This window comes from Triturus cristatus, chromosome 3_1, assembly GCF_964204655.1.
Source record: "Triturus cristatus chromosome 3_1, aTriCri1.1, whole genome shotgun sequence".
Lineage (NCBI taxonomy): Eukaryota > Metazoa > Chordata > Amphibia > Caudata > Salamandridae > Triturus > Triturus cristatus.
Genome location: NC_140583.1, coordinates 278,234,207 through 278,258,697, shown reverse-complemented (window position 1 = coordinate 278,258,697; position 24,491 = coordinate 278,234,207). Strand labels below are relative to the sequence as shown.

Below are 24,491 nucleotides of genomic sequence, written 5' to 3'. Positions count from 1 at the left end.
CCCCCATGCATGTTCTGTGTTTCCAATGCAGAATACAAGATCCGAGACCTCAAAGCCGTCTTTTGAGCCAAAGTGGTCTATGCCTCAGATTAGAGACAGGGACACTTGGACCCTGGTGAGTGACACAAGGAACGGAGCAATCAACCACTCAATCAGGACAACAAGGGACCCTCCTGGGGCCCTTTTTTGCAAAAACCTGCCCTGGCTGAAAAAGATGGAGAGCAGCATGTGCGTTTGGATGCAGGATTTGCAATAAGTAAACAGAATAACTGTAGCAGAGTGGACAGACCACTCCGAAGTGGTAAAATATACAATAAAGTGAAGGAAGGAATGCTTGTCTCAGTCACTGGTAATTACTCAGGGCCCCACCCCAATCCATCGTTATTTTGCACATCATCTCACCTCAGTTTGTACCCAGTTATATGCAAATCAGTATTGATCCTGTCCAATCGGAACCGTCCAGCCTGAACTGCCAACTCAGGTCCTCCCTTAACCTGAACACAAGCAACCCAGGATGGGTTTCACCCTGGTTAGGTGCTCATCAGCCTCTGAAGTGTTATCCCAGGGTGTGGGAGTAGCAACCGTTCCCACTTCCTGAGAAGGTTTAGAGTGCCCTCCCTTCCACGCCAGTCCCCATATTGCTTGTGTGAGAACCGAGATATGGGCAGCCATTCACACCACCATGCTGTAACCCATCCTCACTCTTTCTGCCAGCATGCAGCATTTCTGTTATGTCTGAACACCCAGTCCCTTGATCCCTCTTTGCTTCATTCGTTCTGTGTTCTCTCTTTTTTGTTCCTGTAACTCGTCTTTCAAGATTCCGTGTCCAGTGGATTTCATGAAATATGTAGAACTGCAGTGCTGAGCTGCCAAAGTCTGGAGTATACAAACATGAATGTCCATACATTCTTTCTAAATTATCATTAATTTGTATCTTTATCCTTGTAGGGCAATGCCACATGGCCAACCATTGATTACAAATGGACACAATTAAAAATGGAAGCATGAGGGGACTTTACCTTCCAAAGATTGATATTTTGGACCAAATGTACTTACATACTCGTAGCATAAAGTTGCCTAAAACTGCACACCAACTATTTGTGACCAGTATTTTATTTTCTGAACCAACCTACATACCAGCAGTTCAATTTGTAGAGTAAGTAAATGCAGGGGGTCGTAGAACGAACTGCCTAATGTATATTCATTAGGCATGTCACAATATGGATCCTCTGTGATTGGCTGCAATGAGAGAGGTGGTGCCCTAAAAGGGTCGGCGGATCGCAATGCCTATGACTGCTTTTAAATAAAGCAAACCTATTTTTTAAAAGCCGCTCAATATTCTTAAAGGAAACTGGTATGCTTTAAAAAAAAAAAATCTAATGTTTCTGTGACAGTTTGCAGCGGTCCTCTGGGCCACTGCCTGCTTCCCTTTAAACTTTACCCCAATCACAAAGGGGAAGGGACCCAAAGGGGATGCCTTCCCTTTTTCGAATCCGTTACCAACTTGAGAGATGGTAAATTTCAGTTCTTTGCGACCTCTATTACTGTAAAAAAAATGGATAATTATGGATTGGAATTACAATTTGGAAGGGATGCCCATAATACCCCCTTCTAAGTTACAATTTGTAATACATTTCTAAAACCCTTTTAAAAGATGGTAAAACTTTACCAACTCCTAAAATAGATTTCGTATATATACTATATAGTGTATAGTTTGTGACTTTTAATACATTAGGTACATCTGGCCCTTTTCGTTGTATTTGGGAATTGAATAACATCCGATTGTCCATTCTAGAATATCTTGGCACATATTTACTTCAGTCACAGAAGAAAAAGAGCTATTGTATATACACAAGATTAGGTATCCTTACTAGGATGAACATTGCCTAAAGTGTGCACCAAGATGACAAACTAGGGATGGAATAGTAGAAACAGTCCACAGAAAGCTAACTGATTGTCTAGGCAGTAGAGGTGAGGTAATGGAGGCAAGTGCAACATGGCCCAGGTCTAATGGCCCAATCTTTACTCACGGTGAAGCCAAGATGCTCGTTGGAAAACAAAGGAAAGATATTTCAAAGTTGCAGAATAAGGCTGATTAGCATGCACAGGAGATGAATATTGGATTTAACTCCAATGCCTATGCGAAGGCTAGAAGAAAGCCTCCAAATTTGCAAAACAGCTACCAAGAACTGAAGTAGTCCGTTTCAGGCACTTGGTGCCAGAGATCCTTGTATGCTGATCTAGGCCTCCTCGAAGACCTGAAATTGTGGAGAAAATAATGGTAGAACATGACCTATCTCAAACTCCTCTAAGACTATGGGTTCCTTTACCAGACATTTTCCTCTTCAGAACAACCTGCCGGATTTCTTCCTAAACCAGTGTGACTCTCTAGGCTCAGGCTCCTCAAGGGCCACTTTAGTGGCAACAACCCACCCGGCTGGACAAGATCTGTTGGCAAGTCTATTTCTTATATAGATTTTACCCTCAGCATAGTGGGACTTTTTGATAACATCGGAGGCTTCTCCCTATGGCTATGCCATAAGCTGGAAGCCACTCCGAACCACTAGCACAAGGGTATGGACAGAAAACCTAAAAAGAATGACATGGGACGATAAAATAAGCCAGGAAAAAATGCCATGCATCAGAGTTCTACTCGCTGAAGTCATAGCCCAAAACAACTCCCCTATTAGGCAGTGGTCTCTCATAATCGAACAAATCATGCAGGAACTCCTAGTCAAATCGCACCCACAGGCAAAATCAGACGCAACCCGTCCTCTTCTAAACTCAATCTAACAGAAGATCTGAAGCGGAAAAAAGTCGTGTCAACCGACCCATGAGAGCTGTCATCAAGCAACCTTCCTCTATGGCCGCAAGAAACAGCCTGAACTTATCAAGATCCTTTTTCGGGAGAGACCTCTAGCGTGCCAAAAGAGAAAGAAATGAGGACTTCTGGCTTGACCTGCTAGCAGCCAGTAACGGAAGGGACCCAAGAAAGTTTTGGTCTGTGAATAATCAAGCCACAATTAGAAACAGGAGGGGGACCAACGCCAACATCTCAGAATCAGAGAATCAGAGTGGGTCGCCTTTTTGTCCTCCCATTTCTCATCAGTGCCCAGAAGCTCAGCCTATCACAGCAGCTCGAAAAGGCCCTTGCAGCACCAGACTCCTGCCCCCAATGGCCAGCAAGATCCTCCGGAAGCCTGCAGTATACTAGAGTAACGCAATAGACAAAAACTGGAAACGCTGCGTAAAGACGAAGCCCCTGGCCCTAATGGGTTACCCACTGCTTTTCTCGCTTCCGTTCCAGCTCTCTGGTCCGAGGTATTAACTTCCCTGTTCAAACACTACCTGGCAACAGATACAATCAGATACCATCCATGAGTCCTGGAGAGGGTCCATAATCAAACCAATTTTCAAACGGGGCTCGAAATCAAACCCTAACCACTACCATCTAATTGCACTACTTGAAAACGACGCCAAACTGTACGCCAGCCTGCTGCTTGATAATCTCAAAGCCTGGGCAGAATTTCACCAGATCATACCCAATAATCAATGCGACTTCAGGGACAAGTGTGGCATCTTCTCAAATCTGATGGCTCTGGCCCTCATGTGGGACAAAGCAGTTAAAGGAAAAATGTTGCTTTATTCCTGCTTTGTGGACTTTAAAGCGGCAGTCAACAGTATTCCAAGAGGGCCCCTCTGGCGTAAACTGCAGGACTGGGGGCTTCCAGAATCCAGATGACCTACTGAAAGCAATAATACAGCTCCATATCAACACTTCGGTTCGAGTCAAACTAGAAGATGGCTCCCACATCTCAAGGCAGATCCCACGAGCTCTGGACTGAAGCAAGGCTGCGTGTTGGCCCCCCAGCTTTTTAATTTATACATAGCTGACATGTCACAGCAACTCGACAAAACAAATTGCCACCTGCCTAAGCTAGGAGGCCATAGCATGTCACATCTGCTCTATACAGACGACCTGGTTCTCCTTAGTCAGACAAAGGTCAACCTTCAACGGTTCCTGACCATCCTACATGACTACACAGGCAAGAACACTCTGGAAATTAATCAGGAAAAGACAAAAACTGTCGTATTCAGCCAAAAATCACACCAGGCTCATTGACAGCTGCTCAAGGGCATCAGGCTGCAGCATAGTAAGCACTACAAATACGTAGGAATCGTGCTAGATGGCAAATGGTCCCTCATGTCTCACATATCCACCATAAAGAACAAGGGCTAGAGCCTAATGGTTGCCCTGTCTTCCATTGCGCCAAAGCTTCAAGGCCCTAGCCTTGACCCCGTCCTCCAGGTGATAAAAGCAAAAATCACACCAACGGGAGCAAAGTCACCCTTGGCAAGGAAGCAGGGACCGTAGACAAACTAGTCGCCAAGATATACAAATCCACTCTACGTCTCCCTAACAGAGCATCCCCAGCGCAAGTGAGACTTGAGCTCAACATTAGAAGACAGTACTGGGCCAGAGGCAGCTGCTTCCTCAACGCCTGTCACAGGCTCGGACAGGCACCACCTAACACAATGCATGGCCTAATCTGGCGTGAACTCGTGCATTGCGACTCAAGATCTTCTTCATATAAACAACACCTTGAAGCCAAACTGTCTGAATTCTCTCTAGCAGAAGCCTGTAGCAAACACCTCTTGCAACAGGTCTTCAAGAGCTTAGCAGCTCAAACAGCCAAAAAACTGTCAAAACTAGAAGAAATGTCAACTCTGTGTATGCACTCCCATGCGTGGTCAGTCATAAACTCATATTCCCAACCCAAGCAGCAGTGCTGCATAACCTGCACCTACTCCATAAAGATGAAACTGCTGCTTGTGGCTTTAAGAATGGGCGAGTGGAACTTCCATGTCCACTTCTAGCCCTGCACCAACTAGCTACCCATGACATCAGTTGCTGCCTGTGCGGACAAGGCAAAGAAACCCTAAGCCATATCTCATGCATCTGTCCTCAACTCATGGAGCAAAGGAGAACTCTCCTACGAGTTGACTTCCTTCGGCTAGGGGTGTGCACTTGTCAGCATGCAGTGATCGCCAGTCTGAACCCAGCAAATACATCACTAAACATTAAAACTGTTACATTTCTTCAAACCGCAGCAAGTAAACTGGACTCAGTCAACTGTACTAACACTGAAGTATTTACCCCACAAACATCAAAGACTTCGCCCCTGTGCCGTCCACCACCACAATCGGTATAAAAGTGGCAGGCTGATCTTGTTACATTTCTGAATTGCATCACACCTTTCCCTTCGGACTGTACAAGGCACACTTTGAGCAAGAGAACACGCCTGCTGACCACCACCGCCCAGATGATTATTGCACTTTAAGTACTGTGTCATGCAACATTTGCACATTGCCCCCAGCGTCTTTGCCAAGCCGGTCCTCCCTGGTGCCTTGTCTGTTGTCCTAACTAATTTTAAAGAACCTTGACTCTTGCTTTTAAATATCTAAAGACTCTTGCTTACTCTCCTGAGTCTCTTTGTACGCCCTGTCCTGCTCTAGGTCCGAGGCCTCATTTTGGTTCATTGATAACCTTTTTTTCATTGTATCAGAAGCAGCACCACCAACATGAAGCAGGGCTATAGGCACTTGTGACATCTATTTTTGATCTTATCTGTATGTTGTTCACTTTCTTTTATCTTTTGTAAAGGTTTTTATCAACCAAACAATATAAAGACTTTTTCATCTTTGAAAAATTCTAGCCTAGTTAGAGACTTTAGGCCTGATATAAAGTTTGGTGGACGGGTTCCTCTATTACTAACATGACAGATATCCTGCCCATTTTATTACAAGTGCATTCTACCCCATGGTATTTATAATAAGGCAGATGGGATATCCGTCACGTTTGCGATGGAGTTACCTGTTTGACCTTTGGTTTGACTGCTAGATACTTTGCCGACAGCTGGGGAGAGCAGCCTCCTTCACCTGTATGTGTGCAGCTCTTGCCTCCTCACTGTGCTGACTGTGTCAACTGTACCACTCTTTGCCATTGCATGCCACACACTTTCTTGAAGTTTCCTTATGACTCTACAGTTTACTCACAGCTCAGTATGCAGCAATTGTTTGTTAGCTGTCCTCGGAAGACGACACCGGCAAAATGTGTTTTACACTGATGAGAGTTAACTTAAGTATGTGATACATAATATGCTTAATTTAATAAAAATTGTGCATAAAAACCCTATAAATTTCACACATCCGTATTGAAGACGTCAACATTACTCTGCCTCTCTATTCCTCTTCACTAAATTATCAACCCATTGTGCCCTCAATGAGTCTGTATATGCTGTACGGACAAACCAAGAACAAAGTGCATAGCTAGCCAGGACTATAGTTCAGCAAATGTATCTGACACCAAGGCACTGTTGAGCTCCTCCACATCCCTTAGGTATTTCTTTAACGTTTAGGAATGTGAGCACACTTACACTCCTTGGCTAACATCTATAAGAAGGATGCATGAGCACCAATTTGAGCGAATGCCACAGGGGCTCAGAGTAAAGGATCCAGCCAGCAGACCTACAGATAATGGTCATGTCTAGCCACTTCTCCTTTAGTGATCTATAAACATACATTTTAGATCTAACCGTCCACACAAAACTCTGTCACTAGTCAAGAAGTATCTGTGAATGCAGTTCTTTCTAAGCTCTGTTTGTACCCTCTCACTACTAGCTTCAGACCAAAGGTTTCTAGTATGCATTAACTTGCTATTCCAGGTCAATTTTCTTTGTAAAGTCACATTCCGTATTGTCATTCGGGATTCTCAATCACTCCCTTCATTATCTTTTTATTTTAGAAAGGAATACATATTTTGGGCTCTCCTGCACCATAGTCGTCAATAGACCCATGCTATTATGGTGACAGTCAGCTAGCGCTGTTATAGTATCAGTAGCACTTGCATTCTAGAGGTGGCATATGCATAACTGAAGAGGAAAAAATAAAACTGGGAGTCCAAAGTCCCAGAGCAGTCTGAATTAGACTCTCCTTGTACAAAGGTAGTTATCATCTGCGCTGTTCTGTAGTTTGTCATATAAATGGTGTGCACCTGATATTCGGCAGCACCGTGCTCATCTTAAAATCTCCCCTGATGTTGCTGCTCTGTGTTTTCAGACGCTATCATGTTTTATTTGGATTCTGCACCTTTTGTGACCTGTACTGAAAATGCTAGAATTGAAGGTGCTTCGGAAACCAAACTTTTTCGTATGTAGGTTGAATTTCGAACTGCGCCAGGCCAACATAGAATGAAGTTTGGTTTCCGAAACACGCCCTGCCCAGTATCTAATGCTACTTAAGCAAAGCACGAAGCCGTGGATTGACAGTGGTAAAGTCTGCACAGAGTCAGAGAATCAACAGAGTTAAAGCTGCAATGGAACACTTTATATAGGGTAAGAGGGGAGCAGCACAGACAACTGACCATAAGGTTTGTGTGAAAAAAGCCACTATGTTGAAACAGGTGCACATCACAAATAAAAAAGGTCTTCGGATTACAAAACTACAACCTCACTATACAAAATTAAAAGCCTATTTTACTGTACCCCCACCTTTAAGGTATAACTCCCCCCTTCATAACAACTTAATACATTAATAGTGTATCTTATCAATGGCTGTGTGAATGTAACTGAGACCTCTAAAATCTCTTCTCTCTTTCCTACATCTATTGATGTTTTAGCCCACTAAATCTTCTATTGAATATTAAACTTCCTGCCACAACTAGGCGTGATGCCTACCCATTTCCTTTCAGCCTGAAATGCTGTGGACAGCAACGATAAATTTCGGTAAATTATGGCAACTTCTCTGCCAACCTCCACCCGGAAAAAGGTGAGGTGCTTAGCCCTCATGGCTCCTTTCAGGCTTTTTCTGCCACCACCCTCCCCACATGTCTCATTTGAAGTGTACCTCCGGGCTAACTGACCTTTAGTACTTTTCCCAAGAACAGCTTAATCCATAATAGGTAAAGCTCCTTGCCCATGAATTACAGATTGACTCCGTCCCTCGGAAAGACTCCTTCCTGATCATGGTAACGGAGGTCAGAATGCTCTAATCTACCTATCCCAAAATCCCTGCAGAAAAAAACACATCTCCATATTCAGTTTCCTCATTGCTCTATCTATAACCGCTGGTTATACAGCCCCCCCTCCACACTATCCTAGGTATGAAATCGGTCCATGTCACATGGCAGCCAGCCCACAAGCTAAGTATCTCTTTCAGATCTGGCTTCAAACATTTTATCAGCACCAACCCTTTTTGCACCACCAAGTCTTTTTTACCTAGATGAATCAACAGGATGTCCGGGCAATGCCCCCTGTCACAAGTTTGTTCAGACAAGTAAGAAGTTCCCCCCATTTAATTCCCCCTTTACCATACCACTTAATATCATACATGGACACATTGAACCCCAAGTTTGTCCCCTGCCCTGTTGACTTGGTGTGCCGTTTTTGCCCAATTCACAAAGGAGTGGCCCTGCGATTCATATCTTCAAACCTGCAGCATGGAGGCTCCCAATCCCACCTACCTGCTTCTGTAGCCATGCCAATATGGAAAGAATGGGTAAAACAGCCATGTGGATCTATGCCGACCATGTTGAGCGCCTTGTGTATCATCGACAGCAGCTAGAAGGGGGTGACTATTCTACTGTATGCGTGCTGAATAACCCTTTCCTTCCGGGCACTGTCCCTGCTGGATGGTTGCTCTCCAACGCACTGGGCACAAGCGTGCTACCGGATACTCCCTAAGAATTTCACCCCTGCCCCTCTGGTCTGTCTTCGACTTGTATACCCATATTTGCAGGCCGTCGTGATGTCTACAGACCGCTTCCCATATGACCTCTCTATACCCCATACCCCCAACAATTCCAACACTCTAAAGTCCCCAAAGAACATCCATGAAATTAGTGTTTAAAATAGTGTTGACTCACTCTCCGATGCACAAACTGCTGAGAGGGCTCCTTTCCCCTTCCCGAAAATATCCAGCGTCAGGGGCCTCCTCTTGGGTCATTGAAGCCTTGCCTCCCTAGCCCAACCCTCCAGAATCCTCACGCCTAGCTCACCGGCTGATGGCGCGTAACCCCAAAAGAGTTTACCAATGAATGCTATGCCCACCATTTAACCTGTGATACTCACCCTCGACAGGCCTTTCTCTATGAGAGACATAATGAATTGAACTACGTCATCTGTTCTAAGTCAGCTCTCCATGAATTGTTGCTTTCAATCACTGTCCATTGTATGTCTTCTGGTCTGTGCTGGTGGGAGAGGAAACGGGTGCTCATTTTCGTGGTGTTTCTCCCACACCTAATGTTGCTCCGATGCTCCATGATTCTTGTCTTGACGGGACGGGTCATCATGCCAACATATCTCAGTTGGCAGGGGCACTCAATGAGATAGATACAATTCTTGGTATTGCAGTTGGAGTGGGTGTGTTGAGTCCACACTTTTTCGTCCTTCAATATTATCTCCTTAGTGTGTTTGGTCAGACTGCAAACCCCACACTGGCCACAGGGATAGTGGCCTCTCACCGGCTTGGTGTTCCATAGTGTACTCTGGGTGTTCTAGGTTTGGGACTGGTGTGGACCAGCAAATCTCATAGGTTGCTTGTACGTTTCATAGCGAAACGAGGCATAGAAATAGAAAGGTTCCCTGATAGTACTGTCTTCCAGTTTTTTTATTATCCTTTGTATCCTGTTGGAGTCAGGAGTGTATGTGGTGACACACGTTATGATGTCCTCAACTGTTTTATGTTTGGGTTCCAGCAGTGCTTCTCTGTTGTTGTTGAGCGCTCTCTTGCATTACTTCTTGATGATTGATGTCAGATAGTCACGGCTACTAGGTTCTTGCTCAAGGAAGCTTCCTCCTTTTTGAAATCAGAGGTGGTGTCGCAATTTCTACGGAGTCTCAGAAATTGTCTAAATAGGAGGTTGTCCTGTAGTGCCTTAGGATGGTGTCTCCCGTAGAGTAGGTGGTTATTGCAATCTGTGGGTTTTTTGAAAGTATGAGTGGCAAGCTCCCCATTCTTTAAAGTGATGGTCAGTTCCAGGAAGTGGATTTCGGTTTGTGAGAAAGACTTGGTAAATCTGAGGAAGGGGTCCAGAGTGTTCACCCATGTGAAGAAAGCATCGCATGTGTTAACATCACCTTTCCAGAAAACAAGGATGTCGTATATGTATCGTCTCCACATAAGGATATCATCCGCGTATGGGTTGTTGGTGATAATGTGGAGACGTTTGAACTCGCCCACATTGAGGCAGGCCAGACTAGGCGCAAACGTGCTGCCCATGGATGTCCCCTGGGTTTGGTGGTATAGTTAATCCTGAAATTGCTAAAAATTCTTACACATTGCTATTGTAGCACAGTCCATGATGAAATCCACCAGAGTCTGTGAAGTCCAATCTTCAGCTAGTAGGCGTGTCTCCACAACCCTTAGTGTTTCAGTTTGGTGAATGCTCGTGTAAAGCGCCTCGACGTCAAGAGTCATTAGGATGTTGATCTCCTCACTTTTGATTGCACAATTCTGTCCTCCTCTTCCTGCCTTGTACCCTGCCCATACTGCTGCCACCTCTGCTGTTGACCTCCTGTAGACCCCTGATGATGCTCATACCCCTCTGCACTTGGTGCCCACCTCCCCAAAGCAGTTAACCAGGAGATGCCTGCCTGCACATTTGGAACATTCATGGCAGAATTTACATAATTCCCTCATGCAGACTTCCTTATTATAGTCCCAGCATGCTCTGAAGTGGGTAGTTTGTCCATTAATTGACACTCCCACCCCTCCTGGGGCAGACCAGAAAGGGCCAATTTACAATTGGCAGCCAACTATCTGTAAAGACTGTTTTGCCAAACTTGGCCGGGCCTATTGTGTGCTGCCACAAATCTCTGTCTAGCTCCCCCCACTGTGTCTCCAGGTCAACCGCCACGCAGGCCTGGAACTCTTCATCATATTGCGCCCGGGTATACCCTCCGTAATTCAACTGTGTTTTCCTTAGTACATCCATGTATTTAAAGAGTGCTACTGATTGCTCCGGTTACCGCTAGCAATATACTCTATGAAGAAGAAAGCTGCCGTCAAATTCTCAATGGTTACCAGCACTCTCGGTCTTTTGGAAAGCTCCACCTCCTCCTCTTTTGAACCCTACTTCGACTTCACTTCCAAATGTAGGTGCATCAACATTTCATCGTATTCGGCCTTCCAAATCCTCTCTTTAGTTGAGACCATGAGTTGCGCCCCAGTGGTTTAGATGTCCCCATGTAGGGCAACTTTTTAAATGTTACCTCTTTAATCTGGGGTTTGTTGTATTTGTGGATTCCTGTTGCCATTCACCTGTGACCCCTTCCCCGGTCTGAGCTAGTACCTACCTCCTTGCTAGTCACTCTGGCTGTCCCTGACCCGGATGTTACCTCTTTATTGCTTTTCGTTCTACAGCTGAACATTTGGGTTTCACTATGCTTTTGTCCGTACCCACTCCAGTGTCTTTTATGTATAACCCCTTCGGGAGGCGGCCCTCCTCCCTCTCCTGAGGCTCCTTCGCCTCCCCTCCCACAGATACCATGCAAGAGGGGTACGCACTGCTATGCAACAGCTTACCTGGCGCCAAAGTCGGTGTCCTCACGGGGGCCCGCCACTTTGCTACCTTTTCTTGTCACCAGGTTCTGCTCCGATCTCCATGATGTTGCAGTGAGCCGGTGGCCTGTAAAACACTAGTGGCAGAGAGATTAGATGAACCCCCACCTCCCCCTTTTACCACCAGATAGACTCCTCTGCCTGAACTTCGTCTTCGTCCCTCAACTCCCCTTCCTCTAAGCTTTCAGCATCATAGTCAAATACCGTCTGCTGGCTGGCATGTAACCTGCCCATGTCCTGGACTTCATCATCCATCCAGCTCTGCAGATGTGACCTTTGCTGCCAAAAAGCATCTAGAACCAACTTACCTGGGTGGGTTGGGTGCACTTCGCCCTCCCCACTGCTGATCTTCCGACCTGGAGGCTGCTCCCAACACATCCTGGTATTACACTGCCAAGGTTACGCTAAACCTTCTTGGGACAGTGGTGTCACAGTCCCTCGCCAAGGTCCAGCTGGCCGCCTGGGGCCGTGCCTTCTCTTCAACTCGGGGTTGATGAGCCACACAAGACTTTCCGAGAGTCAGCCCCCCCTCCTTTATTTACATCTACCTGCAAAAAAGAGGAAAACAGGCCCGGTGTGCTGGTAAATTGACAAACTCGCTGCAACTGACCCGCTTACAAAACCACTAGCCTACTCGCCCCCTGGCCCTGCAGCCGAAGAGCCAGAGACTGCAGGCCCTCGTGAGGTTCCCTCCTGCTGTGCCCCACTATTCTGCAAGATGGCAGCTTTACCATGGACATTGGTGAAGGGCTTTACTGCTTAGGCATCAGGCAAACGTCTTATCAGGCACAGCTGTTGGTGTCACTATGATGTCATATGCTGTGGGTTTCCATGAGGATGTAATGTGACTCCTTGAAAGAGATGGGCAGTTGGAAGGAGACCTGCTGATGGATGGCTGGGATCTTCTGTGAATAAAGGAACCTGAACCTTTATCTCCTTTCCTGACTCTTTGTACTACATCTACTCATGGCAAAGTGATATCTTGAATTGCCACACTGACGTAGTCGGCAGGATAGAAGAACCAGTTCTGTTATATTAGGCAGAGTATACCTATCAACAAAAACACACTTGTTGAGATGCCTTAAATCCACGCACAGGCGCAGGCTACCATTAGCCTTCCTGGCAGCTACAATAGCAGCAAGCCACAAGAATGAGTTCACCTGCCTCGCGCGAGGAAATGATGACATTTCTGGGTATGGTGGAATTTTACGGGAAGTTTCTCAGAAACTTTGCTGACATGAGTGTCAACATGAGGTGCCTCTTGAGAAAAGGAGTTGTGTATACTTGGGATAAGGCATGTGAGGAGGAGTTTGTGAAACTCAAAAAGATTTCTGAGTGGTGCTCCCAAACTCAAGAGTTTTGTTCCTAAGAAACGATCTTTTGTTACCACGGATGCAAGTCTAAAGGTCTTGGAGCTGTTCTGCAACAGATAGGTGAAAACAGCATTAACACCATCATGTTTATCTCCTGCGGATTAAAAGATGCAGAATCCAGGTACTCTGTGATTAAAAGGAAGGCCTTGACTGTGCATTGGGCGGTCTGGAAACCTAGGAGATTTTTGTGGGGAGTTGAAATTTGTAGTGCGAACTGACCATAAACCTTTGAGTTCTTTGTGAAGAAGGGTCTGGATCTTGTTTCTAGCAGAATTACAAAGTGGGTGAATGTGCTATAAGAGTACGACTTTCACATGCAGTATTTACCAGGAGTGAGGAACACAGTGGCGGATACCCTTTCGAGGTTGGTCTCAGTAGGGGACGAGATGTCTGAAAATGTTGAGTGTCCTGACGAAGAAGCTAACTTTGTGTGCTTGGTTAATTGCAAAACCAGTTCTGAAGATAGGTGGCAAAATATGTTATCTATGGATAGCCTTCTCAAGGAAGTGATGCATTTGTTGAAATGTGGTTGGAATGCTAAGAAGACAGGTACAGCTGGATGTGAGTCTTATTGGACTGTTAAGGATGAATTGAGTACCAACAAGCAGCTGCTTTTCAGAGGAACAAAGTTGATTCCTCCAGAGAAACTGAGGGAAGAGCTTGTTGAACTTGCTCATGGTTCTCACCAGAGGATGTCAAAATGTAAGAAGAGGCTAAGTTGATCCTACTGGTGGCCAGGAGTGGATAAAATGATCGAGAGGGTGGTCAGAGAGTGTTTGTTGTGCGCACCCCGTGATAAGACAAAATAAACAAGGATTCAACCAATGGAAGTTAGGAAGTTACCGGAGGGTCCCTGGTGTGAGATAGCCCTGGACAATCTAGGACCAATTAAGGAGAAGTTTTGCAGAAGTTTGTCATCGTTGTGATTGATATGTTCTCCAGGTGGCCAGAAATTTGTATCTCTAATTCCATTGAGAGCAAAGATGTAATCAAATTATTGGAAGTTCTTTTTGCACTTGAACGGTCTCACCGACAACAAGGTGCAATTGTTCTCTAAAGAAATGACAAAATGTCTTTCAAATAGGTCCATTGAACACAAGACGTGCTCACTGTACCATCCAGAGGCAAATGGAATGGTGGAAAGACTAAACAGAGTTCTGAAAGAAACTATTGCTTTAGCCAAATCTAACGCTCTTAATTGGAAAGAGGAGATATTGAAGCAGACAGAAATCTATAGGTTCACCTCTCATTGCACCCCAACAGGGAAAATGCATGTTCAGCTTTTTAGAGGTAGGTTATAAAACACATTTGTGGAACCTCCGTGGGTCAATGACTATGAATGTGAAATAGGCAAAATGTGTGATGATGACAATTGGCGCATGAGAGAAGAGAAGAAAGTAGTGCAAAGGAAAACATATTTTGATGTTAAACAGTCTGTGAAGAGGTTAAATGTGCAGGTTGGGGATTATCCCATGATTAAACGTCTTGGATTTGGTGGCGTTATGAAGTATTCTAAACCCATTTTAGTGGTCAAAACCTTGAACAATGCTGTACATACGCAGGATCATCGTATTTGGAATATGACCAGAGTTGTCTTATACAAAGGAGCATGTGGTAATGTTGATAACTCATCCAAGTCAGATGGTGGGGTTGTAACAAGAAGGTTGGGCAGGATGGTGAGAAAACCAAAAAGATTTTGTTTGATCTCTGTGGTGGGCTGATACTTCTTAAAGGTGATGTGCATTTACCGTAGTATGTTTTTTATTGTCTTCATCTTTATCCTGTATATTTTATTGTTTTGTTTTTCTGTTAATAATCAGAGGAGGGAGGAGCGTGGTGTTCCCTCCTGAGCATGCTGCATTGGTAATCACAGCTGTGTCTTATCAGGCACAGCTGTGGGTCTCACTATGATGTCATATGTGGGGGGTTTCCATGGGGATGGAATGTGACTCCTTGAAAGAGGTGGACAGTTGGAAGGAGACCTGCTGATGGATGGCTGGGATCTGTGAAGAAAGAAACCTGAACCTTTATCTGCTCTCCTGACTCTTTGTACTACATCTACTCTTGGCAAAGTGATATCTTGAATTGCCACACCATGATTTACTTTAAATACTCGATGCAGTGTTTAGCTACCATCGACATAAAGCCCCTTGAATGAAAAAGAGAGTTATAAACCAGCTTTGGTCCAGAAACCAGTCTTGGTCCTGATGATAACCCAAAATGAGGGGAATTTGAAACGTGTTGACCTTGATGCACTAGGGAGTTGGTGACAATTAACAACTACATTTAGGCAGCACTAAAAGGAACATTGGATTCCTTGCTTTACCTAAACAAGGTCTTGGTACAACCCCTAAAATGTGCACAAATTATGAGTTCTTTTTAAGAAATAGACTTGAACAAGAAAGTTCCATCACTGGTACAATGGTATTGATTCTGACGTAATGTGTTTTGATACTATGTGTAGTTTATAATTTGATGTAAAATTCATGGTTTGGTAATGTTGTCCAAGGAACATGGAAAGTGCATTGATTTATTGTTCAAAATAACAAGGTTTAGAAGGAAAAATAAATATGGTCAAGAAAATTTAAAGAACTTGATCATTTCTAAACGTTGGGTGGACAAAATAATTATCAGCAAAGGGGATCATTGTTGTTTGAGAAATCTGAAATGTGGCAGTGACATCATTCCTTTTTGGTGTGTATTTCTCCTCTTGAATCTACGGAAGCCTGCTGTGTCGAGTGCCCCTTGTTTTTGAAGATTGATTACATATTTTGGGTAGTGCTGCTGTTTTTGCTCATGATGATTGTCTTCTCTGGTGACTGCTGTGATTTGTCTACCTGCAGAGACCTGACCTGATCATTACAGAGGAGAACACTCGCCATCTTCCCGCATTGGAACCAGAGATCTTGGCCCATTTGGAAAAGTTCCATGAGCCAGGGGTAGAAAGCTCCAGACCCGACTCTGGTCCTGATTTACCACATCTGCTGGGTGGAGAGGAAGATCCAGTTTCTGGGCCTCAGGACACAGAAAAGCATGTCTTAGAGGAGGTAAGAAGGCCCTATGTTGGTGCAACATGTGTGTGCTATATGGCTCAGCAAAAATATTGACTCTGTAGGCTGGAAAGGCAGTGCTCACACTGATGTTTGGCAGAGGTTGGGATGTTATGGATAACTTTTTCTTCTGTGACTTAGTAAATGTTGTGCTTCCTCCAGCAAGAGTCTGAGAACAGGACTTGAAGAGAAGGTGCAATGTGTTGCATGTGATATCTAGAGAGACCAATCAATGAGGACAGACTTCCAGGTTTGTACTTGGCTGTAATCAGATGCCCTGGAGATGTCTGAGATGACCAGGTGATATATTTCATCTGTCGTCGTTTTCTTTTTCCATAGAGGCTTTGTGTGGTTGCAATATTTGCTAATTCTTGTCCCCACCCCTAACATTTATTTATTTGAGAAGTTTTATATAGCGCTGGCTAGACCCGTAGGTATCAGAGCGCTTTACATGAGAATGGACATAGTTTCAGAACATTGTTACATCAGTTACAGTTGCAGTTACCAGTATGTGCTTAGGAGAAAAAAGAAACGTGATCTTACACAATAATAAAAGATATTAGCGAGTAGCATATCCAAGACACACGTTTTATGAGGCGTGGGGGAAGTGGGGGAAGTGGTAAACAGGGGAGGGGAAAGCAGACAGAGTTAAGAAGACCTGAAGGGGGAAAGTACTCGAAGGGGGAACAGAGCAGTAATTTAGAGACAGATAAAACCGTGAAGAACCTAACATGACTTGGCTCCTTCTACTATGTCACTTCAATGTACCTGGTTTTGCATCAAGCGGAGACTCAGCCACAGAAAGTATCACAGCTATCAGTGAACAGTTGAAACGACTGAAGCAGGGTCCATCTCCCTGGCATTTGGCTGAAGGAGGATGGAAGAAAGAAAGGGAGCAAAGAAGGCAGGAAGAGTAGAACGGAAGGAAGGGACTGACTGAGCTACTGATGTTTCCTAGTCCAGCCCTGAACCTACATTGTACCCCTCTTTATAAAAGTAATACGCTCTAATAACCACTTTGAAGAGGAATAGCTATTGTAAATATTAAGGAATGTTTGATCCAAAAAGAAAAGCAAACACAGGTTAAAATATATTACACCAAATTGGATGTGGTGGTGACATGATCTTTACGTAATCCGTACTTCTTCATCTTGTAGTGTATTTCTAATTTCACTGATACATCATTCACTTTAGACATATTAGCAATTAATCCACCTAATATTGTTGATTACACTAGCAAATTTAGGGGTACGTTTATGTGCCTGGCTGGATAAGTATATTACATAAATACCTGGTTGGATAATCTTTAAATGTTGCATGGTTAATCAAATTAATGCATACTTAATCACAGCATGGAAAATCATTTGGAGCCATGCTTGGAAACAAATGTCAGTGTTAATTCGCAGGCCAGATGCTTTGCTAAACTAACATTGACAAACCCATTCACAAAATGCCTTTGATGCACAGCCCACCCAAACAATAGTAAACCATGAAAAACAAATGAAAACAAATGGCTAAAGGACACTGGCCTAAAGCTCACTCTTGCTTTGTACTTCTAAGTGTATTTTTTTGAAGAATTAATGATGTGAGGTTTACAGAAAGCTAAAACGTTGTCTCTAGCTGGACACTGAAAGGCTGCCAAGACAGCTAATGTAATAGTCATTGCTAGTAATAAAGCAGATTTCCAGTCCGGACCCTTTCCTTCCTCCCATATGACATTGCTCTCGGTCCCTGGCACTCCTCTGTGTCCCTGGCACTCCTCTCGGTCCCTGGCACTCCTCTGTGTCCCTGGCACTCCTCTCTGTCCCTGTCACTACTCTCTGTCCCTGGCACTTCTCTCTGTGCCCACCACTCCTCTCTGTCCCTGGTTCTCCTCTCTGCCCTGGTTCTCCTCTCTGTCCCTGGTTTCTCCTCTCTGCCCTGGTTCTCCTCTCTGTCCCTGGCACTTCTCTCTGTCTCTGGCACTCTTCTCAGGCCCTGGCATGTCCCTGGCACTTCTCTCTGTCTCTGGCACTCTTCTCAGGCCCGGGCACTCCTCTCTGTCCCTGGCACTCCTCTCTGTCCCTGGGTTTCCTCTCTGCCCCTGACACTCCACTCTGTCCCTGGCACTCCTCTCTGTCTCTGGTATTCCTCTCTGTCCCTGGCACTTCTCTCTGTCCCTGGCACTCCTCTCTGGCACTCCTCTCTAGCCCTGGCACTCTTCTCTTCTCTGTCCCTTCCACTCTTCCCGGTCCCTGGTTCTGCTCTCTGCCCCTGGCACTCCTTCTGTCCCTAGCACTCCTCCCTGTCCCTGGTTCTGCAGACCTGCGTGCAGGATCGGTGGACCACGTATCAATAGACAACAGACTTCTCTGATTTATTTCGGCAATGTGCTGGTAGGAGTGAGATATTGAAACCCTACTTAGCTGAGAGCTGCAGGGTCCGGTGCAACCGACAGCTACTTGTACTTTAAAACACAACCATCCTGCGTAAGCGAACTCCAATGAATTAGAAATTTGAGCCCTGTTAGGACACTGTCCCTACTAAACATGATGTCTTCATCCACTGGACACAGCATGAAAGTGGTCTAGATTTTTATATCATTCCAATAAGACGTGATTATACATGTTGTCAGCAGTTTACTAGGCAGTCCTATATTTTGTCCCCCCCTCCGACCCCCCGGGTGTTTTGTGACTCTTGTGGGTATCTGAATAGGTCCTTAAGAAGGTGGCCGTTCCATTCTTTTTATGCCACTAAAACGCGCGTCGACCCAATGTTCAGATTCTGGTGAGCATATAGAACATACTTGGTCGTGGAGATTTTTGCAATCCTTGGTCTCCCCTCTTTTCAGATGTGTTTCTATGTGAATGCTGTACGAGTCCTTATGAGTCTGCATGAGTAGTGTATTTTAGGGTTTTGGTATATGTAAAGGTTTGTTTCTTGGGGGTCACTTGTTCAACAGTATATTGTATGTACTTCTGAACCCATTGTGGTAACACTGTTGATTTTTATATATATAAAAAAAGTTTAAAAAAACGTGAAAAAAAGAAAAGAAATGAATTTATACTTGATATTCATAAGAAAAAAATTACAAAAAAGGCAAATAAATAATAATGATAAAGTCTTCTTTGCTAGTTTTGTCAATATGATTGAATTTTTGTCAAGCCCTTACTGAATGTAGGTTTGCTATGATAAAGAAGAAATACAGGTCCTGAGGGAGCTTTTCATGATATGCCTGGTTCAGCAGGGTTCCACATATATATATCAATACATGTTTTACATATTTAAAATAGTTGTTCCACAGTAAAAATAAGTCTGAGTGAAAAATAACCAAACAACAATTGAGGGCTTGACTGTGTTGAAAATTCACATTGGCTAATTCGGAGGAACAGAAACATTTGACTCTGCTGCTTCACCCAAGCAAAGTTCCCAAATTCACTCGACTTAGAGTGAAGCTAAACACGTTGCCAATGCGTAGTTCTTAGTACCTCGGGTCAAGCTGAATTTGAATGGCCTGAATTTTGGAGTTGTTCAAAGATAGATGAATCCTCAATGTGTTTTGTTTCGATATCTTGGATATGAAATCAGGTTTGTAGTATAATTTAATGGGGACAAATGACACTGAATTGTGTTATATCCTACATTGTATTATATTCTTTCGAGCCTTGTGACTTATCTTAATGATGGAATGGTTTCTATGTTCTAAAATGTGGGACAATGGAGTGCTCCAGAGTGGAACCAATAAAGTCCACTTTTGATCATCGCACTGACTTTGGGTAAATACAACCAAAGACAAGGTCAATCGTTTCGATTTTGTATAATGAAAAGGTTTTCTTAAGCTTCAGTAAGATACGTTATTAAGGTAACAAACAGGCAATAGTAATCCTATCTTACTTCGCACAAAACAGGCACCACATGGACATCATCATTCCAATTTTCTTTGTACCTAGTGGCCAGTTACTGTGTGGGCCTCAGTGGTGCAAGCTTCCTTCATTCACACAGAGCAGTTATAGAATAAGCTAGGGCAATGCAAAATGTATACTTACACACACAGGTATAGGAGACACCGAAGCAGAGCGAGCATCCCTCACTTAGGGCATAAGCTACCGCATTGCAAAATTGATACATACACATTCAGGCATAGGGGACCAGCTGGAGTGAAATCTTTCCTCATCCACACAGAGAAGTTATGCAATAAGCTACAGCATCACAACATTCATACATACACACTCCAGCATAAGAGAAGCAACAGGAGAGAAAGCTTTCCTCACACAGAGCAACTACAGCATAATCTGCAGTATTATAAAATTCATACACACATATACAGACAGGCATTGAGGAGGCAGAGGCATTGCAAGCTTCCTTCAGATACACCCTGTTACAACAAAAGCAGCATTGCAGTGTTGGCCAGTCTCGGCAGAAAGTTGCTTGCCATAGTCCCTGACCTAGGATATAGTCATTAAATGCTATGTCTATTCCATTAACTATTTCAGAGTACTGTAGACCCTCTTTACTGTGGGGGGAGACATTAGATTGTCTATCATCCACATTCCGAGTGTCTAGGTGCCTCAGAGAAACACAGAGGGGCACAGTGAGGCGCCCAATGCCCCTCATCCTCGAAGCCCCTCATCTTCGGAGCCCTTAAAAAACTTAGATATGAACTCTTGCCCATCTAGTACCAAATCCTGAGCCATGAGATACATTCTATCCCCCTCACTCCGCCTTGAGACATCAGAGCACAAGCTGCTGAGCGGTATATTGCTTTCTCCCACAGAGGAGCATCTGGTGGAAAAGAGGCATGAAAGGCAGTGTCGCTGCGGAGAGGCATCAGACAGGGGATGAGAGAATTCAGGGCTCAGACACATCACAAACTGGCACTGCCTTTACCATCAAAGCTGGTAATCATCAGAGCCGCACTGGAGGCTGGACTCTGCCACCCAGTATCAGCTCTGCTCTTAACCCATGAGCAACATCTCCCATAAAATTGCAATAGTAATTGTACCTATATAGTGTTTGCTACCCCTGTCGAGGCATTAAAATACTTTACAGTGACTAACGCACTACTCCGGAACCAAGGTTACAGTTAAAAACATAGTAGAATTAGTAATATGTGCTTCCTTTTTCCTTCTGGATTAGTTATAGTAAGTTAATTAAGTTTGTGCTCTTGAGATCTCATGCATTTACTGCAAGGTTTTGAAAGGGACAGATTAATTGACGGGAGCGTTGTTTCAATAAAGCTCATTTTTAGGTCTCACCTGACCCAGCGCATGCGCTGGTCTGGCGAGACTTATTGAGAGGGTTCCAAAAAGTGCTACCAGGCCAGCCTAGAGCTATAGTGCACGGGCGCGAGCGCACGCGCCGCGCTTTCCCGCGATTACTTTCACTTTCGCGGTCGCACGGCCGCTTGGCATAGCCAATAGGTCTCGCTTTTGGGACCTTATAAGTATTTAGTTATGCAACTGTTGCATGGCTAAACACTTATAAGGTCCCAAAGGCGAGACCTATTGGCTATGCCAATGCTTGTTTCACTCTCTCCTCCAGTCAATTCTGGGGTCCTTCATATTAGCCAATATCCTAAGCTGGATAAAAGCTAGCATGATTGGACAAATAATAGTAATTTGGGAAAAGGTTGATAATGTAAATCAAGTAGGGAGCAAATGGGGGAAGGATTGAAGGAGTTGGGATTAGGTAGCTGGTTAAGCAATTCTTTGACTCAAGCATTGACAAAGCCAGTAGGTCTCGCCTTTGGAATCTACTGCCTTTGTAAATGGTTTTAACCACACTGTTTAGCATGCTTAAAGTTGTGCTGCATAGCTAGATTTAAAAAAAAAAGACTATTGCATTATTTTGTAAGGCCTACACAGGAGCGTGTCTACAAACTGATGCAGCCTCTTTTTTTCTTTGCTTCTATTTCCCCATCTAACTCGGATTGCCAAATAAAAAGAAAAAACACTTGAAAGGGTGTTCTTTATTGTTTTGAAATGCAGGAGGGAGAATCAAAAGGGGTGGGGGCACAAGGCAACATGTGGGCAAGGCAGATCAGGGAAAACAGCATGAGAGTTGGGCATGAAAGCAACACTGAGACTAGTGTGGGCTGAAGCAACACAGGGATCCAGAAGCAACCCAGAGGACACGAGTGGGGCGAAGCAACACAAAGGGGGTGGAGGGAGCAGCACACGGTGCCATGGTGTGACACATGATATTGGCTCCCATCACATGGTCGCCAAGTGAGGAGCTGATATCACACGGTGGCATGGAAAACAAGTTGAAAACCACTGTAAATAGAGGTTTTCGAGCTCGTTTTCCTAGGCTTTGAACTGCTGACGTCCATTAAGGGGTGTGTTAACACTCTAGGACATCGGCACCAGCCGCAGCAAGCATTTTGTTTTTAGGAGTAGGTTGCTTGGGGCAAGGTGGGGTTCAAAAGTGCTAAAATACTTCTAGGCACAAGGCCCTGCGCCCTTCAAACACCCCCTCCCCCCATCCTCACTAAGTGAGAGTGTTCTTCAAGTTGACAGGTATGGAACAGATGGGTGAGAGGGAGAACAACATGGAGCGCCAGTTGCTGGGGGCTAAAGTCAGCGGGTGAGAAAGAGAGAGAGAGCATAGGGAGTTGGGAGTGGACAGAAGCACACCGGCAAGAAAGGAACGCAAGCAAGTGTAGCACACATGGGCAAGCACATCACAGAGGGGCTCGGGGAGAAGAACATGGGCGAGAGAGAGCAACAAGACAGGCACGGAGACAGTTAGGATGCACATGTACTCTTGTAGAGTGATAAAGAAAAAAGAAAAACTTAGCACCTGAAAAAGTGAGAAGTGTAAGCCCACAGTAATATTTTCATGCTCCAGCAGAGGGACAACCACAAGGAAAGGAAGAAAATCAAACAAATTCTAATGAATAAGAAGCAAACAAATTAGAAAGATAATGAAGCCAATGGTAAGCAGTGGTCGGGCTTTAAGTCCATTGTAAGCTAACAATACATCTCGCAACAGACAGCGCATGCGCTGCCTAGTAGAATGTGAGCACAAATGACCAAGTGCAGGAATTGGAGAGCGAGAGGGGAAACTAGTGGAATGTTCCTGTAAACATTATATTAATGCTTAGCTATAGGCTATTTGAGGGAGGCCTTGGAAGTTCATAACTTGTGATCACACTAATATTCTACATATTGCAGTCTAACCTCTGGCTTTGGTTCTCTAAGTGAGCAGCTATTAAATAAACATGATCAAAATTGTGTGCTGGGTGTTGAATAATATTGCGGCTAAATTAATCACTAAATACTTTCTTAATTGTGGTATTGAACAGTGGTGCTTACAGTGCTGTGCTTTTCATGGTAAACATATATATAGGGAGTTTGCAGAGATGAGATGTGACCAGAAATCTCTCAAGCCTCAATAGGCTCAACCACACTTTAAAAATAAATAAATGTGAAAGAAAAATAAACAGCTAAATAACTATTAATTGAAGGAGGATGCAGAGAGTGAGAAGAGAAGGCAGCAGTGATGGTGTAGTTGTCCTACTGCCACTGATAAGGGGATGACATTCACCCTCCACCTGTCCTCCTCTGTCTGGCAGTTTTGGTGAAGGGCTTGTTAATGCACATCACGCCAACCAGCAAGCTGGTATTGTGTGTTGTTTATTATAGCATTTATACCCAACATATAACCGAGAAAGGCTCAGAATATGCACTACTTTGTCACACTACATGTGGAGAACAGCTTCTGAGGCAGTATAATCTGTCACTCCAGCAGGCAAATTAAAATTGGGTTTTTTTGTCAGGCAGTTGAGTTATGTATAAACTCCCGGAAAGTCGGAAAAAAAGATGGTCACTGTTTTTTCTACCGTCACTTACATTGCTCATAGCATGGACCTCAATAGCAAGAACTTTCCACAGAGAAGCAGTTGGGATAATCCTGAGAAAGACAGATCTTGAGTTTTGCAAATTATTATTTTTGATTTTGCAAGAAGGAAAGAGTGGCTCTTGTTTGTCTTATGAAAAGAGGGAGGCATAGTAAATACTCTGTTCAATGTCATGCGTGCTGGGTAAGAGTATTGCTGTGAGTGAGGCAGACAACATTTGTTTTAGTAGATTATTTAGCTCTTAAGAGTATTTAACTCCTGTATACATCTGTAAGTTTTAGAATGCGATGATCGGTGGATTGGATGTGTTGTGTGATGAATGGGGGTAACTAAGAGAGGACACAGCTGGTGGAAGATGCACATAAGCAAGAGAGTAGCCAAAAAATTAAAATACCACCCGCTTTGAACCAAAGCTCGTATGGCACCATGCAAGGGAAACAACTCATCACAACCCTCTGTGAAGAGCTCTCTTGTCACTTCCATCCAAGCATCTATCCTTCCATCCATCCGCTGATATCCACTGATTCGCCTTTATATTCTGTTATCCATTCATTCTTTAATTCATCACTCAATATTTCACCATTTAGGCTGTTTGTCCATCTGTCTGCC

At 44.2% G+C, this 24,491-nt stretch overlaps 1 protein-coding gene across 1 annotated transcript in view; it reads left to right on the top strand.

Annotated features, from left to right (window-relative positions):
- The window catches only part of CCDC33 (coiled-coil domain containing 33), a 1,193,032-nt gene that overhangs the window by 667,178 nt on the left and 501,363 nt on the right, over positions 1-24,491 (top strand). The window contains exon 13 of the mRNA XM_085643888.1: positions 15,836-16,039. Coding sequence (XP_085500014.1) covers positions 15,836-16,039 — 204 coding nt within the window. The remainder of the gene's footprint in view (positions 1-15,835; positions 16,040-24,491) is intronic.